This window comes from Ahaetulla prasina, chromosome 6, assembly GCF_028640845.1.
Source record: "Ahaetulla prasina isolate Xishuangbanna chromosome 6, ASM2864084v1, whole genome shotgun sequence".
Classification (NCBI taxonomy): domain Eukaryota; kingdom Metazoa; phylum Chordata; class Lepidosauria; order Squamata; family Colubridae; genus Ahaetulla; species Ahaetulla prasina.
Genome location: NC_080544.1, coordinates 75,138,923 through 75,158,258, shown reverse-complemented (window position 1 = coordinate 75,158,258; position 19,336 = coordinate 75,138,923). Strand labels below are relative to the sequence as shown.

Below are 19,336 nucleotides of genomic sequence, written 5' to 3'. Positions count from 1 at the left end.
GATTAGGCTAGAAACAACACCAGAATGTTTCAGTTCCTTACAGGATTAGTCCTGTAAAGTGGGGAAAAAACAAAATAAGACTTATTCCAACAACTGATTCTCTGAACTGCTTAGAAAGTTAACAACCGGTTCTCCCGAATAGGTGCGAACTGGTTGAATCCCACCACTGAATTATACCCTATGACCATCATTTGTGTTGTAAATGTTAAATGTTGTACCTTGATGAAGGTATCTTTTCTTTTATGTACACTAAGAGCATATGCACCAAGACAAATTCCTTGTGTGTCCAACCACACTTGGCCAATAAATTCTATTCTAAATTCTAAATTCTAATTTGACAGTGTTGTGGAAATTAGTTGTTTAGCAGAGTGATGGTATTTGGGAAAAAACTATCCTTGTGTCTAGTTGTTCTGGTGTGCAAAGCCCTGTAGCGTCATTTTGAAGGTAGAAGTTGAAACAATTTATGCCCAGGATGTGAGGGGTCTTTAGCTTTGCCTCCTCAGTCCAAGTTCTCACTGATTTAATTGTTGGTTTCATGATTTTATGTCTTTTTCTGTAAGCAGGTACAAGGTGAATCATACAATGATCAGAGTGCCTCACAATTGCTTATTTATTTATTTAGATTTTTATACCACCCTTCTCCCAAGGGACTCAGGGCGGTTTACAGCCAGATAAAAACAAGCAACAATATAAATACAAGATAAAATACTATTTAAAAAACTTATGCAATTTAGCTCTAATTAAGATAAATTTAAAACAATAAAACCCATCAAAATTAAAACTATAAAATCTAAAATCCTATGCCAGTCCTGCACGAATGAACAAATACGTTTTCAGCTTGTGGCGAAAGGTTCGAAGGTCAGGAAGTTGGTGAAGTCCTGTGGGAAGTTCATTCCAGAGGGTAGGAGCCCCAACAGAGAAGGCCCTTCCCCTGGGGGCCGCTAGCCGACATTGTTTGGCGGACGGCAGCCTGAGGAGTCCCTCTCTGTGAGAGCACACGGGTCGGTGGGAGGCAATCGGTAACAGTAGGCGGTCCTGCAGATAACCCAGCCCTAAGCCATGGAGCGCTTTAAAGGTAGTAACCAGCACCTTGAAGTGCACCCTAAAGCCCACAGATAGCCAGTGCAGCCTGCGCAGGAGTGGTGTCACATGGGAGCCGCGAGCGGCTCCCTCTATCACCCGCGCAGCTGCATTCTGAACCAACTGGAGCCTCCGGATGCTCTTCAAGGGGAGCCCCATGTAGAGAGCATTGCAGTAGTCCAGGCGAGAGGTAACAAGAGCATGAGTGACCGTGCATAGGGCATCCCGGTTCAGGAAGGGGCGCAACTGGCGAATCAGGCGAACCTGATGAAAAGCTCTCCTGGAGACGGTCGTCAAGTGATCTTCAAAAGACAACCGTCCAACCAGGAGAATGCCCAAGTTGCGCACCCTTCCCATTGGGGCTAATGACTCGCCCCCAACAGTCAATCGCGGCTGCAGCTGACTGTACCGGGGTGCCGGCATCCACAGCCACTCCGTCTTGGAGGGATTGAGCTTGAACCTGTTTCTCCCCATCCAGACCCGTACGGCTTCCAGACACCGGGACAGGACTTTGACGGGATGGCCTGGGGTGGAAAAGTACAGCTGCGTATCATCAGCGTACAGTTGGTACCTCACCCCAAAGCCACTGATGAACTCACCCAGCGGCTTCATATAGATGTTGAACAGGAGAGGCGAGAGAATCGACCCCTGCGGCACCCCACACATGAGGCGCCTCGGGGTCGATCTCTGCCCACCTGCCAACACCGTCTGCGTCCGGCCAGAGAGATAGGAGGAGAACCACCGATAAACGGTGCCTCCCACTCCTAAACTCCCTAGCCGGCGCAGCAAGATACCATGGTCGATGGTATCAAAAGCCGCTGAGAGGTCTAATAGGACCAGGGCAGATGAGTAACCCTTATCCCTGGCCCTCCAGAGATCATCCACCAACACGACCAAAGCCATCTCTGTACTGTAACCGGGTTGAAAGCCGGACTGGAACGGGTCTAGATAGACAGTTTCATCCAGGTACTGGGGTAATTGACATGCTACCGCACTCTCTACAACCTTCGCTGTGAAGCGAAGGTTGGAGACCGGACGATAATTTACTAAAGCAGCTGGGTCTTGAGGAGGGGTCTCACCACCGCCTCTTTCAAGGCAGCAGGAAAGACACCCTCCCGCAAAGAAGCATTTGTAATCCCCCGGAGCCAGCCTCGTGTCACCTCCTGCGTGGCCAGCACCAACCAGGAGGGGCACGGGTCCAGCAAACATGTGGTGGCATTCAACCTCCCCAGCAACCTGTCCATGTCCTCAGGAGTCATAGGGTCAAACTCATCCCAAACAATCTCAACAAGACGTGTCTCAAACCTCTCGTCTGGATCTACCCAATTTTGATCCAATCTGTCCCGAAGCTGAACGATTTTATCGTATAGATAACCACTAAACTCCTCGGCACGTCCCTGTATTCGGTCATCCTGCACCTCCTGTTGAAGGAGAGAGCGAGTCACCCTAAACAGGGCGGCCGGGTGGTTATCTGCCGACGCAATGAGGGAGGAGACATAGAAACATCTCGCTTCCCTCAATGCCACTAGGTAGGTCCGACTATATGACCTAACTAGTGTCCGATCAGCCTCGGAACGACTGGATCTTCAGGAACTCTCTAGGCATCTTCTCCGGCGTTTCTCTCCCTCAGCTCCTCGGAGAACCAGGGAGCTGGTTGAGACCTACGTCGGGTCAGAGGCTGCAAAGGCACAACATGGTCTAGAGCCCCAGCTGCGGCCAGTTCCCAAGCCGCGACCAGTTCTTCAGCCGTGCCGTGGGCCAGATCCTCAGGGAATGGCCCAAGCTCCGTCAGGAACCTCTCCGGGTCCATCAGGCGCCTGGGACGGAACCAACGTATTGGTCCCGTCTCCCTGCGGTGTTGAGTGGCGGTCCGAAAGTCCAGACGAAGGAGAGAATGATCTGACCATGACAAAGGCTTGTTAACTAGATCTCGCAAATCCAGATCATTCAACCACTGTCCAGAGATGAAAATCAAATCCAGCGTGCCTCCCCCAATGTGAGTAGAGCCATCAACTACTTGCGTCAGGTCCAAGGCTGTCATGGAAGCCATGAACTCCCGAGCTGTTGTCGATGACATGTCGGTCGATGGCAAGTTAAAGTCCCCCATGACCATAAGTCTGGGGGTCTCAACCGCCACCCCGGCAAGCACCTCCAACAGCTCGGGCAGGGCTGTTGTCATGCAGCAAGGAGCCAGGTACGCAACCAACAAGCCCATCTGACCCCTATGGCCCCACTTTACAAAGAGGGATTCACAACCGGTAATCTGAGGAACAGTGGTCTCCCTTGGTTCCAGACTCTCCTTAATAACAACCGCCACCCCCCCACCCCTACCCTGGGCCCTCGGCTGATGGAATGCTCGGAAACCCAGTGGGCACATTTCAACAAAGGGCACCCCCCCCGTGCCCAGCCAGGTTTCCGTAATGCCCATAAGGTCCGCGGACCCCCCCTGTATAAGATCACATATTAGGGGGGCTTTGTTAGCCACGGACCATGCATTGCACAACATCAGCCGAAGGTCCAGGCCCTGGGGATACTGGCTTCTCGGGGAGCGAGAAAAGTCTGAGGGGCCGAAGCGCGCAATCGCTCTTAAACAGTGAGTGTGCGCCCCCTGAACATGATACGGCCCCTCGCTTCCGCCATATCTGCCCCTCCCACTTACCGTGCTGATGGAACATTCCTCTGGAATAGAATCGTAAAGACCGAAAAGCATCTTTTAATGTTGTGTAGCAATGGTCTAAAGTATTCTTGCCTCTCGTGAGACAATTCACATTTTATGTGAATTATAAAGAGTTATCACCTTTAAAGCACTCCATGGCATTGGACCGGGATATTTACGGGACCGCCTGCTGCCGACAGTTACCTCCCATTGTCCTATACGTCCAGTGCGCGCCCACAGGGAGGGTCTTCTTAGGATGCCGTCGGCTAGTCAATGTCGGCTGGCGGGCCCCAGGGAAAGGGCGTTCTCTGTGGGGGCCCCGACTTTATGGAATGAGCTGCCAGTGGGACTCCATCTCCTCCCTGATCTCAGGACCTTTAAGTGCGAGCTCAAGACTTTCTTTTTTCACCAAACGGGGCTGGCCTGATTGATTTTAGTATGGGGGTTTTAGTGGGTTTTAATAGGGTTTTTACCAAAGTTTTAGTTTTGATAAATTTTAGCTAATATTTTAAGTTACAGCGATTGAATCAGTTTTTTAAATTTGATAGTGTATTTTAAACTTGTTGGGATTTTTGTCGTTTTATTGGCTGTACACCGCCCTGAGTCTTCGGAGAAGGGCGGTATAAAAATACGAATAAATAAAATAAATAAATAAATATTTATTTTGTCAAGCACGTATTTTATGACAAATACAAGTGTAAACATGAATAAAAGAAAACATTAGGACAGGGATGGTAGGCCTGCTGGTGCACATATGCATGCCCCTCTTGGGAATGGGGTGAGGTCTACAGTAGACAGTCTAAGATTAAAGTTTTGGAGATTTGGGGAAGAAACCACAGAGTCAGGTAGTGCATTCCAGGCATTGACAACTCTGTTACTGAAGTTGTATTTTCTGCAGTCTAGTTTGGATCGGTTTACCATGAGTTTGTATCTATTGTGTGCTCTCGTATTGTTTTGGTTGAAGCTGAGGTATTCATTGGCTGGTAGGACATTGTAGCAGATGATTTTATGTACTATGCTTAAATCAGACCGAAGACGGCGAAGTTCTAAGTTGTCTAAGCCCAAAATTTCGAGTCTGGTGGCATAAGGTGTTTTGTTGTGAACGGAGGAGTGGAGGATTCTTCTTGTGAAATATCACTGGACTCGTTCTATTGTATTAATTACATGCTGAAAATATTTTGGTAGCTCTTTCCTTAAGTTGGCTTTGTTAAACTCTCCTAAAATAATGGGAAGTGAATCTGGGTATTTAACTTCAGCCCACATTATCTGGCCAGCTAAGAGTTCATAGTGCTTGTGGAGAAACATATACAGCAATTAGGAGAAATGAGGAGAATAGAATGTTTTGCAATTGATAATTGACAATAGAAGGAGTGTTTTACAAATTATCAGAAAATTTTACACAAGCTCATGGAAAATAGGAATGGATCATTTTGTTTAGTAATGCTCTAGAAACATTTGTGTCTCTTTTGTGGGAAAAAAAAAGGCTGCTTTTAACTCACTGGAGGGTCTGGTGGGCGGTTTCAAACAGAAAAATGAGCATTGATTAGGTAGTAGTTTACATTCAGTTGGGACACTGAAGAATAATTGGCTGGTTTCTCTGAAAGCAACAGATTCACATACCATACTGGAAATGTATGAGATCTGTAGATAGTGAAGACATGCAGAGAAAATGCAAGTGTGATTTAAAATAAGCTGCAGAGGACTGGCAAATGTAAACATGTATGTATGTATGGCAGATGTTACTAAATATAATAATAGCAATTACAGAGTCAAGTCATCACTAATTTGTCCTACATTTTCATATCAGGGTTGTTTTTCAACCACACCTCTGTCAATTGCCATCAGCCAAATCAACTTAATTCTTTTAATAAAGGATTTTATACAACCAATTGGCTTGTTTGTTTCTTGCTGGGAATGTAAAAAGACCACAAGGCAAATCTGCTTTATTTCTGGATCTTCCACTTCTAATCATAGAAACTCACATTAGATAAACAGAAACAAAACAAAAAATAATTTGGAACAGTGGATATCAGATTTCACAAATATGATAAGAGCTTCTCTGGGAACTGCTGATGGAAAAAGTCTAATGGATTCTTTTCTGACTTAAATTTTAAACCTTGAATTGTGATGATTAACTTGGATTCCTTTTTGTCTTAGTTCTACTTTGATTTTCAATGTATCATAAGTCTTCTATCAAAGTAAGTCCAGCTGAATTTGTTAAATAGAAGAGAACAGAGCTTTAAGACAGTAGAGGCATAAATCAGTTAGATTTTAATGCGGGTCCAGCAATTATTTGCACGTTTCCTCTTACTAACAAAGCTTGGGAAACTTCATGGAGCAATTTATCACCATCCTCAATTTGCATTTTTCTTAAGAATGTAACCTTCAGTTGTAAGCCTCTAACACCCACCACTTTTCCCCCCCTCTTCCTTCCCTGTATTTTAATCATCTTGTCAGGTTAAGAGTTTGTCGGAATGTGAAAGTTTATACAGTGCTTTGTAATTGAGCTAATTAATTCAGATTTTGCACGTTTTGTGTCACAGCCTAAATCCGTAGTTACCTTTTTAATGTTTTCACAAATATATCTTGATTTAATTTTGGCAACATTGAAACATATTCAATTTAGGTTACAAGAAAGGGGGAGAAGACTCAGGGTCATCATATTCTGCCATATTGCCAACTTCACAGGCCTCTTCTTCGCTCAGCCGCAACCCACGTGGTGGCGCTGTTGGTTTACGGAGGAATCACGCAACATGGGAATGGAAAGGCTTTGAGAATCCTTCCCTCTCTTCCCCCCCACCTCCGCCTTTTTGGGTTTATGGGTCCATCCCTTAAATGCACAACCGAGAAAATGAAAGTCCACTTCCCTATGTGCTCGAGGACAACAAGCCAGCGAATAAAGATGTTCTTGAAAGAGACCAGGGTGCTTGCAACGTTGATCTTTGCCGGCCACGTGCGCTCTTACTTGGAATGAAAGCTGCTGGTGCGCGTAAAAGACCTCGGGGACCGAGCCATAAAGTAGTTGCTTTCTAAGAACTAGGCGTCCCTAGTGGAAGGAAATTGCTCGCCGTCCGACTTATATATATTAAAAAAAGTAAGCTAGCCGACGGATTTGGTGATCTCGGAGGAATGCCCTCCGAGTGGAGCTGCCCGGATGGGGAGTTTTGTCGTAAAGGATCAGGTCGCCGTTTCTCATTTTCCTGCCCGAGACACAATCAAACACACAAAAAAGGATATTTTCGAAAAGCGGCTTTTTTCTTGTTGCCATTGTCCTATTTACGAAAAGTTCTCCCCTGATTTGGGGGAGGACCTTCTAAATCGCGGTGAATGCCTTATTTATTTCAGTTGGATTAGGCGAGAAAAAACACGGGTGGGTAGTGGATGTTTCTTACGAACGGCCACCTTTAAAAGCGGTTAAATATGGCTGGACCAGACAGGAAGCTCCTTAAAAATCTAAAGGCATGAAATCCTTCTCATTCCTTTCCCCCTAAATTCTCATTCCTCTTATTTCCTGAAGCATCTTTTTTATCAAGCCTTTTCCCTGAAAACTAGAACACAGACTAGTCAGCTTCAATTCTGGTGAAACGTTCGCGCACAATGCAGGCGTTTCTCGCGAAATTATCCTGCAATCTGTAATGTACGCCATTCAAGGAAAAATAAAAATAAAGGCATAACTACAGTAAACCTCAATTTAATAAGCTCGCGTTTTGTTATTTTTTATGAAGATTTTTTCCCCCTAATTCGGGGGGTGGGGGGAGAGGAAGCAGTTTCAGTTCTGTCAAAAGAAACCTCTATCGCTTCCCTGCTGGACATTTAAATTCAGGATATCCTTCGTTAGTCCAGGAATTTCAGGGGAGAATAAGAAAAAAATCCGCGAGAGGCATCCTCTTAGAAGGAAACCTAAATGAGTTCAGTGCAGTCTGCTCGTAGGTAAGAGGACATGAGAATACGAGAAAAGAGCGTTGGTTGAGCCAAGCTTGGAGGCAGCAAGAAAGTACCACCTTCGATGCCTACTTGAGGAAGGAGAAAAACAACAAAAAGACGCAGACCATCCCCCAGTCACTTCTGCACCTTTCGAGGAAGCTCTGAATACGAGAAGAGCCAGGAGAAGGAGGGCCTCTTGGAGCATGGAGGGCGTGGTTTTGGGAAGAAGGCGTGACTGGGTGGGCTTTTCTCTCAAGCAGCTCTTCTGACAGGCGAATGGCGTTGATGGACGGCGAGGCATCACGATTCCTCCCCCGCCCCTTTGGCAATGTCTACAGCCTGCTGCACTCCCAATTTAAGCATTTATTCCACTGGGATAGAGGAGTCTAGAGCAGCGCTAGCACCAAAAAACCATGGCTGGGATTGTATATTTCACCGTCTTTTCGCTTCTCTTTGGGATTTGCGAGGGTGTCACCGGTTCTCGGATATATCCGGCCAATGAAGGTGAGTGAGAGAAAAAAGGGTCCCGGGCCGAGCCAAGACTTTCCCCTCTTGCTCGTGGGGCTTGGATGGGGCAGGGGATCTGGGTCGGCGCGAGGGGCTCTTCCTGTCTTTCAGCACCCACTCCTGCGGACCAAAACACTGGGCAAAACTTGGAACAGGCAAACCACCTAAAGTTCGACCTCTCGCCTGCAAAAGAAAGGACGGACAGCCGCGCGGGTAGCTCGCGGCAAACTTAGGCTGGTGGCGGAGAGCCAGCGGAGAGCTATGGGCTCTTTCAGAAGCTTTGCCACCCCCTCCTCACCCCCGCTCGCCCGCCCTTCGCCTTTGCTCCTCTCCGTCCCCTGGACGCTCCAGAGAGAGGGCGAAAGTTTGGAGAGTCTTGTTTGGGGATCAGCAGCTTTGTGACCGGCCGGTCGGCTTGGGATCGTCGCCTTCCGCAGCCGAATTTGCCGCAGACGTGACAGCTTTGCGCGCGGCGGCAGCGGAGGAAACCCGCGTGGGAGCTTGACCTGGATTTTCTAGGCGAGCTGTTTTCAGCCAGTCAGTCTGGTGCAAACGCGCCGCTTTAGACCTTTTTGCTCCCTGAGAAGAAAAAAAAAAAAGCCGCCTTCGCTAAACAGCCAAGGCAAGCGAGTTCCGTGGATTTGGTTAGGCGTTTAATTTATTCTTAGCAGACCGGCGCCTTAAGTTCAAAGCAGCCTTTTTCCGAAACGGGACTGGGCTTCTCCGTCTGCCCGCCTTCTTCCTTTCAGCACCTTCTTTGCTGCGGCCGTGGGGCTATTTTCTTACTGATTTAACCTCTTTAGCAGCGCTAAAGCAAAAAGAAAGAACCATTCAGGGTTTGGATTTGTTTTTTTCCCCCCTTCTTCTTCTTCTCCCCAGTCTAAATCTTACATAACCGTGGACGCGCATCCCCACACACAAACACGCGCGGCAGCGCGGGCTTCAGTCGACTGCGCGCGTCGAGGTGACTTAACGCGCTACGAGGTGACATGAACCTGCTTGACAGGAAAGTGGGTGGGAGGGAGGTGCGCGCGTGTAGCTATGCGCGTTCCCGCACTTTCTCCCTCCCTATGAGATCTCCTTATTTATTTCACTCCGGCTTCGGCCGCTGGGAGTCAGATACCTGTAACTTCAGCTTGAACGTGGTTTATGATATGAGATGCCTGGGAAATCACTTGGCGCGTAAGACAAATAGCGTCAGTGAGTTGCTCAAACTTAAAAGCGAGAAAGCTAAGGATTTTGCAGAATAAATTGCCGATGATTTCCCCCGTCACTCCGCAATTTTCGAGCTCCCTTCTGCTTTGGTTTCTAGCATCTTCGCTATCAACCAGCTCTTTGAAAGAAAAGAGAAAAGAAAAGAGAAAAGAAAATAAAAGAAAGGAAAGATCGTCTGTCTCCGAATCACAAACAGGCTTAAGTAGAACAATGCGCTGTTGAAATAGGATAACCCATAGGTCCTGTTTTAAACGTTGCCTTAAAGCCTCTTGTATGATTTATACGGAACCTGTGGTTTTTGTAGACTTATGGGGTGGGGTGAATGCTGAGCAGCTGAGATTTCATTTAGTCCGTCTCAGCATCTTTTAAGTTATCTGCACTGGGGAGCCATTTTTCACTCTTAACACACCCCCAACTCTTGCTCCATTTTTAACAGGAGCCTCTAGAGGTACAAAGAATGCAGTGCTGAAGCTGTTCAGATTTTGGTTCACTCTCTTTGTTTCCTATAAGACACATTCCCCCCCCTCCCCTCTCCATACAGTGCTGGAAATGTTTCTTATACAACATAATCCACTTTTCGCTGCTGCCTTATATGTAGCAACACTTTAAAAATCATTCTGCTGTTCCTGCAAGTGGCATTAAATACCCAGAAGATGGCACGACCAACACAATATGTTGCATTCCTTGTTTATAGTGACAGTAGATTAAGTTATCTATTGACGCTGTTTCTCGGTTCACTGACATTTTCCTATGAGATGTACAATTCATAGAGAGAAATGCAAAATGATGTAAACAAGTCTTGTTATAAAGTTAGTGAAATTAACATTTTATTTCTTCTTGGAAGGTCCATCTATCATGTAACAATGTCTCAGGGAGTCATGTAATAAAGATGAATTATGAGTAGGTGCTTTCTTTATACATTGATGTGAAAGGAAATCTCAGTGAGCAATATTGCACTTGCTTTCTGATTAAACACATATTGCACACAACATTCAAAGATTGAGAATATCCCAGAACATTTTAATCTTAGTGTGTTTGTTTTTTTTTAAATCCAAACCAATTCAATTTGGGTGCAAGTGTTAATCCTTTTTGAAGATGACCTTTCAGACATGAATTAAGAGGTCCTAAATGCAAGTCACACCCCATCCACAGAATCAACCTGTATCTTGGTAGGATAGTGTAAACACGCTTGGCATCTTATTTATGTGGGCTGCAGTGTAAAAATTGTAATACCTGTATTGATTTCTCCTAGAGGATGTTGTAATAATTGCTGGGATTTGTGCATTTGGAAATTCAAAGTGGATTAGAATTAAAATCTATGAAAAATGGCCTTTGGAATTAGCAGGGTATACTTGAACAGGACTTGGATAGGAGAATACTAAGTAATTTTAGATCTGTAAATTAGACTGTGAAGTAAAAAAATATATTAAAAGATATATCATTTTATATTATTTCCAAGCAAATGACATGGATGTGTCCACGAAGTCACTAGGTATCACACTGGATTTGAAGTAGACTTAGCTTTAGTTATAAATAGCTTAAGTCTCTCTCTCTTTCTTTTTAAGGGATTATTTTCAATGAAAAAAATTAAAATGCTTCAGTTCTGTGTTCTTCCTCTTATTGGCTGGTCACACAGTCAGCTGTTTAGACTGGATTTGATATTTTTCTCCACCTATTAAGTCCTTCCCATGGCCTTCAGTTAGGCAGATGTTGTTAATAATTTTAAAAACCACATCAAGACAGTATTTCACTGGGGTATTATTATTATGTTGATGATGATTGGTTGCACAGTCAGCCAGATGTTTAGACGGGAGTTGGCATTTTTACTCACCTGTCACTTCTTCTTATTATTATCATTATCAAATCCACAGAATGTGTTTTTCTATGTATGTTTTAAAATAAATATTCTAAATAAGAATAAAAGTTCCTGTTTATATTACCATTGAGAAGATACTTATTTTTTTGGTTGGGTAGCATCTTTCTTTTCTTGTGTAGATCATTTCATGATGCTTTTTGAAACATAGTCTGAATTTGAGTACTTGGGATTTGATGTATGCTTTTCTTTTGCAGTTACCTTATTGGATTCCAAATCAGTTCAAGGTGAACTTGGCTGGATAGCGAGTCCCTTAGAGGGAGGGGTAAGTTCAGAATATTTTCTCTAATCAATAAAAATTGAAACTGATTAATAAATTTCTAATGATACTTGATGATACTTTTTTTCGCTAATTGTGAAAAGTTCAATTTTATTTCTGTGGCCTTTAAGATATGTATAATACTTGTTAGTATTATACTGTATATTATACTGTATTATTTCCTTGTATAAATCTGGGATTCCCTGTCATGAAAGAGCCTTATAAAAAGAAAAGCAACAACAATTTTAGAATCAGGAGGAGGAGCCAAGTCAGTAAATTTTTTAAGTCAATTCTATTTAGGGAACCAAATACGTATTTGTGAATTCTAACACAAATGTAAAATATTCCTTCAAAAGTTATAAATACCAAATTTTAAAATAAATGAATTATTATTATTATTTTTATTTTGATCACGGGGAAATCCATATCTCTTCTTATAATTTTATAACAGTAATAACTTATATTCATAATTTATATAAATACTGTTCTTAAATGATGTGCAAATCCTACAATTTTATTCCATTTTACATTTGAAGTAAGCAGAAAAATTATTTTGATATTTTAATAAAGTTATCTTTAAACAAACTCATTCAATTTTCATTGCCGATATTGGAAAATATTCTGAAGTGTGAAGTCACAATCATTCCATAAATTTATCTCCTATCAATAGAAAGGTGAATGTTCAATATTCCTTTTAAAAATGCTAATATTTAGCTGTAAATATTCTTTTTCTTTGTCAAAATACCTATTTTTTGTGCACAATGATAAGAGCATTGTACAAGCAGAACAGGAGTTTGGTTATCTATTAGCGAATGAAATAATTAAGAGATTTGTAGATATGGATACAGAGAGAAACTTGAATCATAGCTTAGTTATATGCAATATAATAAATAAATAAATAAATAGCATGTGGTTTGATATGATAGTTCCAAGAAACTCAAGAGTATTTCTTACTTAATATTAATATTTAACCATTAATATTTTACATATCATAGGATCAGACATTTTATTAAATAATGAAATATAACTTTCTTTTTGCTACATAAGCAGGCTAATAAGGAGAACAGTTTCAGGAATAAAACAAGATGCATGATATTCCCAGTGACCACAGAGCTCTTTAAAATTAAACAGACATCTCCTCCTAATTGTATAAAGGCAAACTATTCATACCAATTGAAGGTAAATCAGAAACTTTCAAACACCATCAACTACATAATAACCACAGATGCAGTTCTTGTTACTAAAATAAATTATTCTTTAATATTCCTTGACATTTGTGTCTGTGTGCTTGCATGTAACTATCTCTATGAAAGGAAGGAATGTGAGGTTATCTATTTAGAGATGCATTATGCATAAGCTTTGAAACAGCCCTTTGATGGGAAAATAGTCAATTGTCCTGTCCCTATTGTTGCTATGCCTGAACTTGACTGCAGTCAAGTTGTGGTCTGCCTCTGCTGTTCCTGGAACCCCTCCTCCTTTTCTTCACGCAACAGGAAATGATTGGCAAGCTACTGGGTGTAGACAGCATATATTCACTGCTGATTGCAGCCAATTGCCCTCATCTTTTGCCAATGGGAAAGGTATAGCTTTATCACAGTAAGAGACAGGATTCCAGTCAGTCTCGTACCCTGGAAAAGTTAATAAATTAGTCTGTCTTTCAGTATAGGGAGTATTTCTTTGATAGCTTTAAATATTTTAATTTTGAATGAAAATAACTTCAGCAATCTAAAGACACTGAAGAAAATAGTTATTCTATATTAATAATAATAAGTGTATATTTTTTTTCCTAAAAACAAATGGGGAGAAGTGTTTTTGTGATAATATCTGACATTGAATTAAAGCTTATACATGATAGTGATAAAAAGAAAAAGCTTAAAGGGACCTATTCGGCTTTCAAATCTGCCTGTAGGAAAGCTGGAAAAATATTCAATGTTTTCCTATATTACAGGGCTACAATTCTACAATTCTGTACTACAATTTAGAGTATTGGACAGTTTTTTTAAAAAATATTTTTTTCAAAAATACCCCAACATATTGTTTAAAGATAAACTCTGCTTCCTCCTTATATTTTATGCAGATTTCTGTATTATGCAGAATCCCATGTTACCATTTAAGAAGTGGTTATTTCTGAAATGTGAATTATTTTATACATTAGTAAGAGAGATTGGAGGTAAAAATAGGTCACTTTACACAAATGAATATGTCTATTGCTGAGTCCATGGCAGACCTTGAGGAACAAATGTATTAGCCTATACGTTTAATTAATGGTTTATTTTTAAAATTTGAGTTAAAAGAAACTATTGGTCTGGAATGCTTTATCCTGGATTATTAAAACATAGGAAGTCTGTCTGACAAAACTGAAAAGGAGGACAAAGTTAATCTTTGACCACACACTTTATCAAACAATAATTTATTTCATCTGGAAATGTACAGTTTTATTATGTTTGGCTCTTTACTATATAATATAAATATGAAATGAAAAAACACAGTTCTATCGAGGAAGGGAAGAAGTTTTGACCAAATCCTATGAGGAATTTTGCATTAAAGGGTCTGTGTTCTTTTCACAGAATTCAATAGGCTTTGGACCAGCCTTATAATTTGACTTTGTCTTTTGTGTAAACATGCAAAAGGAAATCCCATTGACCATTTTTATTCCTTCTCCTTTTTTGTCCCTGCCCTCTCCCATAGTATAGGGTATTGCATCAGAAAGGGCAGAATTGTAACACAATGCTCATTTCATGGCAGCTGTAAATTAAAGAACTTTGTTGCTCACTTTGTGTGCTAGCATTTTACATTGATAGATGGCTTTCCAGTTTCCCCTATTATCCGTGACACAGTTTGACATGGTGGATAGTCTCCCTCCCCTCTCCCTTTTCTTGAATTTTCAAGTATCCCTAGACAATAACTATAATATTATCATCTTGACTCTGGGGGTTAGCTGCCACAGCTCTATAAAGCAGCTATCCAGCATTGTATTTAAACTCAAGAGCACTTTAATGGTTATGAACTTTAATGATTATGAACACAATACAGTGAAGAGTAGCTTATATCTTATAACATCCCCTGATACAAGTGTATTTATTTTGCTTGCTGATAAAGCCTCTGAAAGCTATTTTATAATGCTATTCTATTGTTTTGGTTTCATGTGCTTCATTGAAAAGGATTGGATTTAGTTAAATTTTTATAAGTGAGGGGAGGAAAGCATGTTTTCCTCTGTCATTGATCCTGAATTCAGCAAAACCAAAACCAGTTTATTTTTTCTTTTGCAAGTAAATAAATAAATAAATAAATAAATAAACAGACACAGAAGTACTTTTCTGTATCCTATGACTAATATAATCACATTTCGAAAGCTCTTTTTTGACTGATACTATTCTTTTGTCTCAGTCTTATTGAACCACTGCAAACAAAATAAAATCATATTCACTTTTCAGAATCATTTTTTGTGTGGTTGAGTGCACAAGTTTGTGTAGATGTATTTATTTACTAACTACCCAAATGTTAAAGAGAAAGATTTAAGTATTACAGTCACCAGGGACATAACTGTGGTGTCCTTATTCCTATTTAAGTTCTTCAGGAACACAGACTGTCTTGGCTTGAAAGCTGTCTGTCTGTCTTAAGATAGATCATTTTGAAATAAACCAACATGTGCACAGAACAAAAATTAAAGCTTTTTAGCATTGAAGCTACTTATTTTATTATAATGTGAATATGCAGTATAATCCAAAGAACTGACTCTTAATCTTTGTTGTGGATTAAAACTATTGTTCCATTATTCAGTAACATTTCCATATATTTAATAATCTGAGATCTGCACATTGAGTGGCAGAAGTCTTCCAGAATTTCAAACAAATTTCTTTCCCAGGATTACTCAGAGATAGTGGTAATTGAACCTGACACCTGTTGTGTTCCGTTACTTGGCTATGATGCTTTTCTGACAAAGATAATATATGCAAATCTCTTTGAAGACACCCATACATTTTATCTTTCTCACACAACATATATAGGGTAAATTGTGTGGATGTATGTATTGATCACACTATTCTGACACACCAGGAATCCTTTAGCTTCACACTGAATACTGATTTAGATATGACAGGTGGAGATTTTTCTTCTTGCTGTTGGTTATATTTAATTGTTATTTGGGATTCTAGTGATATTATTTTAGTAAGTTTTGTGTTATGCATTTTATTATAGTCTGTAACTTGGTATGTGAATGTGAATAACATAATATCAGAATAATTAGAATGATTAGAAGTGATCAGTTCTTATTTCTACTCTTTTTCTGATTGATGGATGGATACCTATGGTCAAGTTCCTTATCTTCTCTTAGTTTTCTGCCTATACAAACAGAATATCTGTTCAGTTGATACCCTTTATTTTACTACAGCTCTTATTAGCAGTCTGAATCTTTCAAATCATGCTATACAAATAATGACAAATAGAATGGATGTTGGCAGATTGACCATTGACTTTCTAATAAACTGTAAAATTCTACTACCCTACCACCTTAAACTATGCAATGTTTAAAAGCTAATTTCCTGTTGAATATTGCTTTGGTTAATATAGATATATGACACATCCTTGGTAATTAGCATTAATAGCTGTTGTATAAAAACCAATGAAACCAGTAGTACAATAGAAACAATTTTTTTCTGGTGAAGGTTTGATTGTATGTTTTAAATGATTTTATATATGTCTATCTGTTATTCTTCACAGTGGGAGGAAGTCAGCATTATGGATGAGAAAAATACACCAATCCGCACTTATCAAGTCTGCAATGTAATGGAACCAAGTCAGAACAACTGGTTACGGACTGATTGGATTCCACGTGAAGGGGCTCAAAGGGTTTATATTGAAATCAAGTTCACACTAAGAGACTGCAACAGCCTGCCAGGTGTTATGGGAACTTGCAAGGAGACTTTTAACCTGTACTATTACGAATCAAGCAACGACAAGGAGCGTTTTATTCGAGAAAGCCAGTTTGGTAAGATTGACACCATTGCTGCTGATGAGAGTTTTACTCAGGTAGACATTGGCGACAGGATTATGAAATTAAACACAGAGATACGTGATGTGGGTCCATTGAGCAAGAAGGGATTTTATCTGGCATTCCAGGATGTAGGTGCTTGCATAGCCCTGGTGTCCGTTCGTGTCTTCTACAAGAAATGTCCCCTGACAGTCCGTAATCTGGCTCAGTTTCCAGACACAATCACAGGAGCTGATACATCTTCTTTGGTCGAGGTTCGTGGTTCATGTGTGAACAACTCAGAAGAGAAGGATGTGCCAAAAATGTACTGTGGGGCAGATGGTGAATGGCTGGTACCCATTGGCAACTGCCTGTGCAATGCCGGGTATGAAGAGCATAATGGAGAATGCCAAGGTAGGCCTTGTTGCGTTGTACTGTTCATTAAAGGATGGTGTATGTAATTGAATCAGAAAGGAGAGTAAATTGAAGAAAACCAATAATTAGCAATCCCTGTGGGAATGCAGTGGGACAGCGTGGTCTAATGAAGAAATTCAGTAGTTCCAGGAGGCAACACTAAAGGATGCATCATTCTGAAAGAACAAAGACGCTACCATAAGATGCAGAAGGCAAAAAATACAGCCATCAGAGGGTAGATTAGAACTGGGTTGCATCTTGCCACTCACATTTAAATGTTTGTCATCCATTCATGTTATTTCATTTAAGAGAAAGTGCTTCTTTTTCTCATTTGAAAAATTAAATCTAACAAGAATCATGTCAAGGGAATAGTAGTAGTAGTAGTAGTAACAAGAATCATGTCAAGGGAATAGTAGTAGTAGTAGTAGTAGTAGTAGTAGTAGTAGTAGTAGTAATAATAATAATAATAATAATAATAATAATAATAATAATAATAATAATAATAATAATAATAATAATAAGGCTAGAAATGTTTTTTTTTACTTTTATAATAGAAAATAAAGCTTTGGTTTTAAAATTCTTCTTAGTCTGTGTTTCAAAATAACTCTTTATTGTCTCACTTGAGAATTCTTCCACTAAATAATCCTTGAATGGATGACATGGCTGCTTTTGTGAAATATTTTTATTTCTCAAAAAGTCTCCATTGTTTCACTTACAAAAGAACTTGCTAGGAGGCTAGTCAGAAATGCAAGAAGTCATCTGTTTCTCCCTCCTTTTCCTATCCTCCACAGAATTAGGGATTAACCTTCATATAAAAGGCAGCTTATTTTAAAGGAAAGGAAAGAAAAAGAGCTTTAAATCTTCTTTATGATTCTCTTGATTTTTAGTTATACATTATTATGATTTTATAAGTAGACTATAGCTGATTATGGACTTGATTGCCCCTGTGAGCCACCTGTTCAAGATCAGTCTCTAATGAATCCTCCCCAAAATAATAGCTTCATTTATTTTTAAAGTAGTAAGATTTAGGGTACTGTGTTTGATGTATTTTAATTGCATTTTGCTAAAAAACCTCCTTTTTAAATTAATGAATAAAACAAACATCGCACTATTTTATTTTGTGAAATTAATATACCATAGCAGTTTCATCCCACGTATCTAAAATAGGTTCATATGATCATTTATAGGCAATTTAAAATTAGTTATTGATTGAAATAAACTGTTTTTCTAAACGTTTTCCTTTGCTATCATGTATTAATCAGATATTTATATGCTTATTGAAGAAGAACTGAGCATAACTTCTTGATACTATAATTATGAATGAGAACTGAAATGTGGCTAGTATAATGATAGGACATCATCACAAAAGCAAGTAATTCTGTCTCTCTGGAAAAGGACAGGATCATTCAAAATGTTTGGATGCCTGATACAAATAAATTGTTGCCAACACACAGATATCATATTTGAAGTGATCACATTATCAGAAAATTAATGTGTAGAGACATATTTCTGGTTTTACTAGGTTCTGCGTTTCTTGGAATTTAATTTTTATAGAGTTTGATTATGGGGAAACAGATGATAAAATTAGAATATTGGCTATTAGTTTTCCCCAAAGGGAGTGTTGAGGCAATATTGACTCACCCTGATTGATGCAAAACTAAAACACTCCTTAGTCAGTAATCCACACTTTATTATTTAATCAGCTGACAAGGAAGCCTTGTTTTTGGAAGTTTGGGGAGGAAAAAAAAAGTACTTTCTTATAAAACCTTCAAAAATGGGAAAACAACCTAGTAAAAACATCAACTCATTATCTTTAAAAAAAAAAAAAAATTGCATGCATACTTCATAGGGCTATCCTCAATCCCCAAATATCAAATCCAACTCTGTTTTTCTGCTTTGAGTATCTTCCATATTAATATTAGTTCATTAAAGTTTCCTGAAATGAATGTAACCCAATAAACAACACAATTTAATTCCCCAATTTCCATGATATGTGCCAGTTTATATACACATTTCCTGAACTCCAAAGTTTAGTAATTTTGAATAACAGCATTGATTCCGAATCCAGAATATTTTCTTGTAAGTATGCCACAAAATAGGTGATTAGGAATTAAACATTCTCACATTCTCACTTCATAGAGATGTGTCATTGTGAAATTGGAAGAAAAACATAAGAGAAGATAAACCTATCAGGTCTACAATATTTGTTAACTGTTTACCCAAACTGTTTTCAGTGTTGAAACTTGGCAATATAAATGCAAGAGAAGGTCATAGGTCATTCATTTCCTCATCCATCTTCCTCCTGTGATCCTTAAATCAGAGTTAAGATTGATTAAGATTTTAAAACCTAAACAAAGGTTTGATGGACATATGATAAGACAGAAGGTGCTCCTATTATTTGATTCTATAATAATAGTGATCTATTGAAAAATTAGAACA

At 39.9% G+C, this 19,336-nt stretch overlaps 1 protein-coding gene across 1 annotated transcript; it reads left to right on the top strand.

Annotated features, from left to right (window-relative positions):
• Positions 1-8,033: 8,033 nt before the first annotated feature.
• LOC131200810 (ephrin type-A receptor 4-like) lies at positions 8,034-17,867 on the top strand. Its single transcript, XM_058188075.1, has 3 exons — positions 8,034-8,164; positions 11,453-11,520; positions 16,234-17,867. Exons 1-3 carry the CDS (start codon positions 8,074-8,076, stop codon positions 16,942-16,944), a joined length of 870 nt encoding a protein of 289 aa, XP_058044058.1. The 5' UTR covers positions 8,034-8,073; the 3' UTR covers positions 16,945-17,867.
• Positions 17,868-19,336: the final 1,469 nt, after the last annotated feature.

Coding starts and splice junctions, on each gene's coding strand:
- LOC131200810 (XM_058188075.1), top strand. CDS start 8,074: ATGGCTGGGATTGTATATTTCACCGTCTTTTCGCTTCTCTTTGGGATT. Junction 8,165..11,452: donor GATATATCCGGCCAATGAAG/GTGAGTGAGAGA, acceptor TTTCTTTTGCAG/TTACCTTATTGGATTCCAAA. Junction 11,521..16,233: donor CGAGTCCCTTAGAGGGAGGG/GTAAGTTCAGAA, acceptor TATTCTTCACAG/TGGGAGGAAGTCAGCATTAT.